Source organism: Coturnix japonica, chromosome 6 (genome assembly GCF_001577835.2).
Source record: "Coturnix japonica isolate 7356 chromosome 6, Coturnix japonica 2.1, whole genome shotgun sequence".
NCBI classification, from domain to species: domain Eukaryota; kingdom Metazoa; phylum Chordata; class Aves; order Galliformes; family Phasianidae; genus Coturnix; species Coturnix japonica.
Genome location: NC_029521.1, coordinates 15,287,812 through 15,297,076, shown reverse-complemented (window position 1 = coordinate 15,297,076; position 9,265 = coordinate 15,287,812). Strand labels below are relative to the sequence as shown.

Genomic DNA, 9,265 nt, shown 5'->3' with positions numbered 1-9,265 from the left:
AATGAAAAATTTATATTCAAAGTGAGCGTTAAAAAAACATGAAAAGTCATTATTTGTCAAAAAACAGTTCTATGGGCCACTTTAAGTAGGAATCGGCACATTCTAAAGATGAATTCTGCTAAGATCAAATCTAAGGCTGTCTCCACATCTTCTACAGCTTCACAGGAAGTAGTTTTATTGAAAGATGGAGTTATGGACCAATATGCAGTTCCCAGAACAGGCGATGTTAAAAGATTAAGAATGCAAAAGAATGCAATGCTAGCACTTGTTAAATGCTTGGACTTACATCCCTCCCAACCTCGGGGTGGGGGGAGGGGGAGTGGAGATGAAGAGGTGTCTCAAAGCCATAAGAAATTTTAAAAGTATTTGCAGGCAATTTACCCATAACAAAGCTAGAGAAAACATATCACGATAAATCATTCTGATTATTTGCAGGCAGACTTAGGATAGGACTGAGTGGGAGGTTCTGTTTAGAAGACCATCAGTGGCTGCACTGGTGACAGACAAAATCCAAAATTTAGGGCTGTGGAAAATCCAAATCCAAAGGGATTTGGGGGGCCTCGGGTAGCTTTGCATGCCGCAGAAAGCTGGGCTTGGGGCAGTCTTGGCAGAGCAGGGCAGCAGAACATGATGTCAAGGCACAGCATGGCTGTCCACGTCAAACAGGGGCAGGAGAACATTTGCTGACTCTGGAAGGGAAGGTTAGGTGGTCGCAAGATCTCATACTGAGAGGAAAAGTTCTGGAGTTAATATTTCAGCAGATGATGCGTGGAAGTGGGGCAGAACTTGAAATGAGAATGTTGTCATCATGGAAACTGAGGTATGTAGAGGATACACCTCACCCTGCAGCATGTTGTTCTTTCAGTTTCTCCTGTGAAAGCCCAGACAGTCACTGGCTATGTGTTACTTTGTCCATCCACTCTGTGAGAATCTCACCTCTTTAAATCTCATGCTAGTTGATGTGGTATTCTGCTGGTGTCTGAGTTTGCTAGGAGGAAACGCCTGTTGCTTCAATGGCTGTGTTACAGACATGGAGAATACACTGATCTTGGGATAAGAGGGCATCTCATCAGCTAAGATTTTGCTGAGACTGGGTTCTTTACAAACTCCAGTGACTCTGAATGTCTGACAGGTGGAATCCAGCTCTGCCATTCACTCTCAGGAAGGTACTGGAAGGCTGTCTCAGAGTGAATCTGTCACAGAGAAGGAGAAAACTTGCTGAAGAGAATCTGGTCCAGTGTCCTCCTCCCCTCCTAAGACTGCTGTCTGCCTGAAGTGTGAGCTATAGCAGATTGCATCTCAAATAGTGCATCATTCTTGTATTTTGATGTATAGGGAGCCAAAATGGCTGCTCTGGGTCTTGGCAGGAACAAAGCCTTTGAAGTGCACAAGTGGCTTCTGTCAGGGCACAGGTATTTGGCATGCTGGAGTAGTGAGGGAAACACATTCCTCTCTCAAGGAAGGTGTTGTTCTTCAATGTTATTGTGTACAAAGAACCATCATTATGAAGCAATTCTAGGTATTTCATCTGGATTTATTTCGTTTAACAGAGCTTGGTGATATCAATGCAAGTAATGACAGAAATAAGACTTTGTCTCTGATTGTGAATCTTGTATATTGAATTAGAATAATTGGGAGATTAAGAGGGATCCACTGAAGAACTCTTTGTGATAAGATCTCTCAGGTCTTTGAGCGTCTCTGTGACGGCAAAGCTTCTCGAGGAATGGACGGATCCCACAGCACAGAGTGGCTTGGAGCAGGCATGTTGTTAGCCTACACGAGCATGCCAAGCACACTCCTTCGAGGGGTACTTTGGCACCACCTCATAGTTACAGTCCTTCTCATTGAAAATGACTTTACATGTTTCTTTGTCATAACCCACAGGAGTAGTATAGCTGTCATCAACAAAGAGAGAGCAAATGTTAGACATGGAGCAGTAAGCAATTCAATAATTCAGTGGTTTGGCAATTATATCTTAAACTAGTGCTGAGTGAGAAATCTCTTGAACTATGACTTAGACCAGCCTAGCTAGAGCCACAGCTACAGCTTCCAGGACCTCAACCAATAAATATCTTGCTTCATTGTGCTGTGTAGAGGTATCAGTGCGCTCAGTGCTAGCCCAGAAATTTTCTATCACAGCACTCTGAAGTGTGGCATAAGCACAATTTCATCATTATTTATCTCTTTTCCAGTACTTTTTCACAGCCTTCTGTATGTTTGGAATGTGGAAGTCCCCTGAGAAAAGATGAAGAACAGAATCACTCCATTTCAGCTCTGGAAGAAGGTGGGATATGAGGAAAGTAGGATGTTGGGGAGAGAGAGAGAGAGAGAGAGAGAGAGACATCAGACCAGAGCCATGTCACTCGAGAGTCTGTATGTTCAGTGCAGAAAAGCATCTCTGGAAGGGGATTCAGATCACCATGAGCCCTTTGGGGCATCTTAAGTACTGTGAGGTATGAAATCCTTTCTTCCTCTTACATCCCCTGACAAAGAAAGACTTAATCTTAGTGTAAAAGAAGCTCATCGTTACTCAGTATTAAAAGCAAGCACCAACTGGATGTGTCTTGGAGGGCCTGTCTCCACTCCCAGTCAGAAAAAATTGAACCAAGGTTAACACAGCCAAGGAGTCAGAAGATATATGTGGTTTTCCCCAGCTCTGGGAGGGGTGAGGAAATACTCTCATGTCTTTAGAAACTAATATATTCCTAGCACATGGAAAGCTGTGGTCTTTTTATGGGTAACAAAGCAGACTTACAGGGTGCAGCAGTGCATTTCAGATTGGCTGCAGCTGCATCTGAAACAACCTTCTGTCCTTGAGATCTCTCCAAAGGGGTACAATACTCCATCCATCATACAGCCTGTGTAACACAGCAATAAAAGATATTCTTTAAACCTTCACATCAGAGACTGAAAAGTTTCAAAATGACTGTATATTTTCTGAAAATCTTTGTTCCTGATAACGGTAAAACAAGTCACTTTGCTCCCCTGGCTATTACCTGTATTATTTTGAGAGCATGAACTTGTTTCCAAACTGAATTCAGAAATCCTCTCACCTGCAGCTCCATGTGCAGGAACAGCATTAGCAACCTACCACCAATAGCAATAATGCTGCTGCAACTTCATCTAGTCTAGGTGAAAATTTGTTCTTTCCCTAACTTTGGAAACCTGGTGCTGGAACCTCCTGTCCAGGTCTTTTTGACATCTCCCACCTCCTTGATATTTTGAGCCCCTGCTTGATATTTTGAGCCCTTCCCAACAGTTCTGCATAGAACTAAGCCAAGAAAATACTATTGAGTGAGACGACTACCCCTGTCCTACCTTTTTCAGCCTCTCCCGGCTTGTAGAGTTGTGTAAAGCAGTAAGCATCACCCTGTGTCACTATGATGACCACTGCAAGAAGGAAGGCCAGTAGGATTTTCTGTAAAAGAGATGCAGATCATAAATTCTACTTTGATTTATAATTATTCTGAAAATCTAAGTCACTGAACCTGAAACAGAAATTAGAAATAATCTTTTGTTTTAAAAGAGAACTGTACATATTTCACAGTGTTGATTTTCCTTATGTGGGAAGAGACAAAATCACATGACAGTTCTACCTGCAGCATCACTCTCTGTCAAAGTCCAATCTCCAGAAATCACAAAAAGCTTCCATAGAGGTTTGCACTTCAAAACCCTGTCAGATTCTTCCCATCTCTTTTTTTAATTGCCTTTGGATCAGATGTAGCTATTTCTCCTGTAAATCAGGAGTGTAGCAGACCCATTGTTTCGCTTTTGAGCACAGCAATTTCACTGAATCTGGCAGTAAAATAAGACCTTAAAGCTAACTAAATCCCACTAATAGCTGGTTGGAATAGAGAAGAGAGACACAAATTAGTGCCTTAGGGCAGAAAACCAGTGCTGTGTATTCTACTTAGCAGCATTTGAACAGTCTTGTCAAACCATGTACAAGGATCTGGCTATGGAACCGTGCATTCCTCATGCCTAGTGGTGGCAACAGCTGCAAGAGCATTTTGGAGATGGGAACCTGCTGAACATCCAGGACTTCTTTGAGAAGACATGCATAACTCTCTAGAGGCACTTATATGGAAGTAGAGAGATGGGAGCACAGGACTGATTTGATGAATTACTCAAGATGGATAGCTTTAGGCAAACGTTTAGAAATGGATGGAGTTTGAGAAGCAATGGGGAATGTACTTCAGTTTTCTTGATAGCACTTGCAGACTTACACAGAAGATTTGTAATATGAAAAGGTCTTTTCAAGTCACTGATCAGAACTCAACAGGTTGCTTCTACATGAAAGCATGGTTAAAAATGTCAGTGAGAGTCTTTGCTTTAAGTAGCTCTGCTGCTCACCTTGAGTTACTTAAACCGTGAAAGCAAAAATAAAATAATGGAAAGCTCTGAACCACAATAAAACAAGGAGAATGACCTCTGTGTTGGAAGAAACTTGCTGTTTTAATTCTTGAAGTGCTGCTTTCTTACAGGGCTGAGGGATGTTTATGTTGTTGTGAAAGGAGGGTGGAGGGACTATGGAATAGGATATAATGCTTAATGTCCATAGCAGTTCCACCATTTGCAGTTCGTGAGGTTTTGGGGTAGAATAATCCAGCTGCAGCATAGCAAGAATGAGAAAAGAAGAAAAACTGGAACTGTCATGCTGTAATTCCATGGCACTTGGCTAAAGGAAAACAGTCTAAGCACCTCCTGTTCTCTGAAACTGTAGAAGAGTATGTAACACAGCAACTAGTCTCTCTGAAGGTTTCATGTACATTTGGAGTAGAGCTTTGAGGCTAGTCATTCCATGCAGCTACCTGGGGCTGTGGGATTTCAGGGAGTTGTGGTTTTATACAGAGGATCTCAGTGTGCTTAGGATACTGCTTTCTGTGTTTTAATTGTCCAGTGCATGTTTAGTTTGGTGGCAGCCTTCCTCCAAACCGGTGCAGGGCCCTGCAGCATCACAGGACACTTTTACTAGAGGTCTCAGTGCTGTCCTACGTGTTTTTATAGCAACAACTGGAACTTTTCTTTTGCTTCCTATGCTGTATTCTGTGAATGTTTAATCCTTTGTTTGCTCCAGCATTTGTCCTTATCTTGCTATTCAAAGAAATGCAAGTCAAATGAAACTGGGTATGCTCTTCTTTCTAAAGAACAAAGTTCTGGACCCTCCTGTGAATCTAAACAGAAAGAAAGAAAAGTGTGTGTTGTTTGAACTCTTCTAAACTGGTCTTTTGCTGGAATAACCAAAGGATACGTGAGCTAAGTAACAGACAGCTAGCAGGAATTAGGCTGAGCAGTGAGGATCAAAAGGGTAAAAGAGCAATGGCAGAAATTACATTATTTATTAAATTGAGATGTTATTTTAGTTACGTTAATGGCAAGGACTTTTAGTTCTACATCAAGCTTGTGTTTTTCTCGGCTTCCAAAAGCATGGCACTTCAAGGAATCCTTTTCACTTATTTGCTCTCTTACAAAGGGAACGCTACCAACCATCTTGCAGAACAGTCTTCTGAACAGGATTAAGCAGACTCTGCAAGTGGATGGATGAATTGATGTGGAATGAGATGGCAAATCACCTTGACCAACTAAGTTTTTTCCAATGAGTACTGTCAAGCTCTAAGGAAAATTAAGCAGATTAATAAGTAGATGATAATTTCTCCCTTCATTTCCAAATCTACATGTATCACAGAACTTGCTGCCTCTTCTGTAAAACTTACTCCATACCGTAGATTGTCATCAGAGATGGTAATTAATGCCAATAGTTTATGAAACTAGGTGAGCATAAATCAGAGGGAAACTGGGCCATTGGACTTTGCCTATCTATTTAGCAATATCTAACTGATGATTCCAATTCTGCATACACATTTGGAGCCTTAAAAAGCTGAAACAGGACAGGTCTTGATAAATCAGAAGAGAAAAGCAGACAGAATACACAGTACTATACATTTCCTTGTAAAGGGAATCTTGTGTTTCACACCCATGGATTTTGAAAGCATGGTTCTATTTGTTCACAAAATTGTGAAGATTTTCACAGACAATTTGGAGAAAAGGGTAACAACAGATGAAAGACCCTCAAGTAATTACAAAGCAAGCTAAAAACAAAGTTCACAATAATCTTAACTATATACTTCATTGCATCTTCAGGCAGTTTTTAGGGGAACACACCCACACCTAAAAATGCTTAATTAGGTAATTCTCTTAAAAATATCTTTCTGTTTCAGTTTCAAAGCAAATAGTGATCTGTACCCTCCTTTAAAATATCCTAAGCCTTTGACTCACCATTGTGTAATGTGTAGCTTCCAGAGAGCTCCAAGTCTCCAGAAGATCTCTGCAAGTGCTTTCTGTGGAATCTGAAAGCAGATATTTTATGAGGCCTCTATATTGGGCAATTTAAGTCTAGAAAAATAGCTTGTTCAGCTCAAATGCATGTATGTTGAAATTTCTGAAGAAACTGCTGAAATTTTGCCAGCTGGCAGTGAGAAAATGTTTGGTTCTGTGGGAGCACTGACCTGGGTACAGGACTGAACCTCAAACAAAGTTTCCCTTGGAAGCTTTATGATTAGAAAACAAAACAAAAAGAGGTGCGTGTATATATATAAAAAAGAGAGAGAGATTTTTGATAAAATATAATGATTGATATATAAGCTATAGACAGTACTTTACAGGCTGGTCCAAGTGATCTGAAGGTGTGGCAGGAATTCATGCTGGCAATTTCTTCTCTCAGTGGGCTGGAACATGTTTGGAAGAGAAAATTGGGAATAACTGAGATCTCTTGCCAGATCTTTGGATACTCTTATTTAATACTAATGGATTCACTGTAAGATAGCCAAAAGGAACTGTTGATTACTGGTATCAAGCTTCTTAACAATCAGATGTTGGTCAAAGCTGGACCACACCACAACATTCCTCTTTACCTTCATTTAAAAATAACTATTTTACAATAGTAACACATACCAAAAGCCTGCTTTTCCTGTGGGACTGGGCAGACAGTATCACAAGTACCTGTGATAAAGTATGTGACCACTCTTTATAAGTGCAAAATGCTTTCGCAGGCATTGGAAAACATCAAAGTGAAAATCAAATACTCTTTCCCATACTCCTGCAGCCTCTCTTCAGAAGGAAACAATAAACTGTGGTCCTGCCTATGTTTCAAAAATACTTCATTATAAATGTTAGCAAGAAATAGAAAGTTATAAATTGCTACAGGAAATTTAACACCAGATCAGAACAGGGCACAAGCAGGACTTTAAAATTACATTTAGAATGTTTGAACAAGTAAAACCAATACTACCTGCCTGTATTATAAGCTAAATCAATTAGGACTTATTTATTCTAAGAATTGGCTAAATAATTAATGGGGTTGTAGATACTTTGGAGTGGTGGAAAGAGAAATTATCATTCACTCACTTCCTCATACTGTGTATTTCTGAGCACCAGTAATCAAGTAATTTAGCTTTTGGATATGCTGATTCCAAAGAATTCAGCAGGAATAACACCAACAACAAAGCAGTGCATCACATCAGAATTCCATGACCTTCTTAGAGAAAATGCTGAAACTGAAGTCTCCGCAGTTTTGACAGTCTCTTAGTAGAAATACATAATTTATGAAAAGTTCATAAGCATTCTGTTTTACAGACTATACACCTGTCTATTTTTGTTGTTATCAGTCTAGTGCGTTTAAAAACTTTCATTTCATGAAAATCCTGTTTATGTCATTGAGAGAATTCAGTAACTTTTATTTTTCATCCTTTGTTTCCTGCATTCCAAGTGATAGTCTGTTATCATTGAAATTGTCCCCTTGTCTGCACTTACAGACTGTGAAATCAGTGTATAACTTCTTTTAGATGAGTACAGTGGTTTTAGTCTACAGGCGAGTAGCACTGATTCTTTCATTCCTGTGTCCTATTTTTAAACATTTTCCAATCTGATCTCATTTCATAACTGAATAGAGAAAGAGGTATGCGAGTTTGCCAGTGCTGTCAAAATAACCACAGATATTATGAAAAGAGATAATAATGTATTTCCTGGATATGCATCGCAGGATCACAAATGCTGTCTTAAGCACCACATTTTTCTAGTATGTCTTAGGTACATAATATTGTCTTTCCATCCCTTGATTCTTTTCAGGCCCACTGAAGCTCCTGTAAAATTCCCATTTCTATAAAACGTATAGAATCTCTAAAGTGTGGAGGATTAACCAAGCACAGTTTATTTCACCATCAAGACAACCATAACTCACACAAGCATAGAGAAACTTTTGACCATGTGCACTAACCTATGACTTGCACCAGTTTTGCAGTATTCTCTTCCCTTCACTTACCACACTCAGGTTTTGTTGACCCCAGGACACCATGGGCTCGACAAGGATTTCTATGCCAGTCCTTTTGTGTTTTTTCATAGACAGCTCAAGGCAAGACTCGTTTTGTTTTCAAGGCACTTTCTATGCAGAACACCTTGTTCGATTGCCAGTGGGTTTCTGATGAACACTCTGGAGCCCTGCCAGACTTGTTGCTTGGTGTAGGTAGGCTGGTGGTGTTTCTCTGGGTGTCTTTGTACCTCTTGTCTCAGGATATGCAAATCCTGATTTAAGAAAATTGTTTCATCTTGACTATTCCTAAAAGCAAGATCTGGGTACATCTCCACTGAGCTGATTTTAATTCACTTTTCTTGTGGGAGGGGAGAATGATTGCTTCTGTAATGCCATGTTAGTTGTCACATAGGAAGAAGAGAAACAAAACTGCCTTGAAGATCTGCCCAAGACCACTAAAAATCAGGAAATATTTGAGGCTTTGCTGGTGTGACAACCACTAAGGATTTCATACTTGGAGCTTCACCAGTTCCCAGTTGAATGCTGCTAAATGTCTTTGGTCTCTTTCTATTTCTCAGAAAGCACTTTCTCAGAAGCACTGACATCCAAAGGAATACCTGACAAGCTCATACTTACCAGCTATAGTGTTATTTTTTTTCTAGTAGTTAGAAATACTTTTCTGGGACCTTCCAGGAGGCAGCCCAGTATGAGACAGTAATTTTGAGAAGCAACTATTTGTCCAGGCTATAGTGAACCAGTGGTAGTCATTCATAATACCAAATGCCATTGCCTGGGCAAACTGGGATCTGGCTGGGTGAGCAAATCTCTTGGAGCAGCAGGGGACAAGAAGCAGTGAGCAGCTGTGGGAAGCAAGGTGGAAGGGATTCGGTTAACAGGAGCTGAACTGAGGTGTGCATGAAATCCTACTGTGCTGATTTAGGGTGACAGAAAGCAAGGTGA

At 40.3% G+C, this 9,265-nt stretch overlaps 1 protein-coding gene across 1 annotated transcript; it reads right to left on the bottom strand.

Moving 5' to 3' along the window:
• Nucleotides 1-1,513: 1,513 nt before the first annotated feature.
• Nucleotides 1,514-6,385, bottom strand: LOC107315914 (beta-microseminoprotein-like). Its single transcript, XM_015866858.2, has 4 exons — nucleotides 6,277-6,385; nucleotides 3,319-3,418; nucleotides 2,756-2,858; nucleotides 1,514-1,895 (listed from the first exon to the last, which is right to left on the bottom strand). Exons 1-4 carry the CDS (start codon nucleotides 6,277-6,279, stop codon nucleotides 1,769-1,771), a joined length of 333 nt encoding a protein of 110 aa, XP_015722344.1. The 5' UTR covers nucleotides 6,280-6,385; the 3' UTR covers nucleotides 1,514-1,768.
• Nucleotides 6,386-9,265: the final 2,880 nt, after the last annotated feature.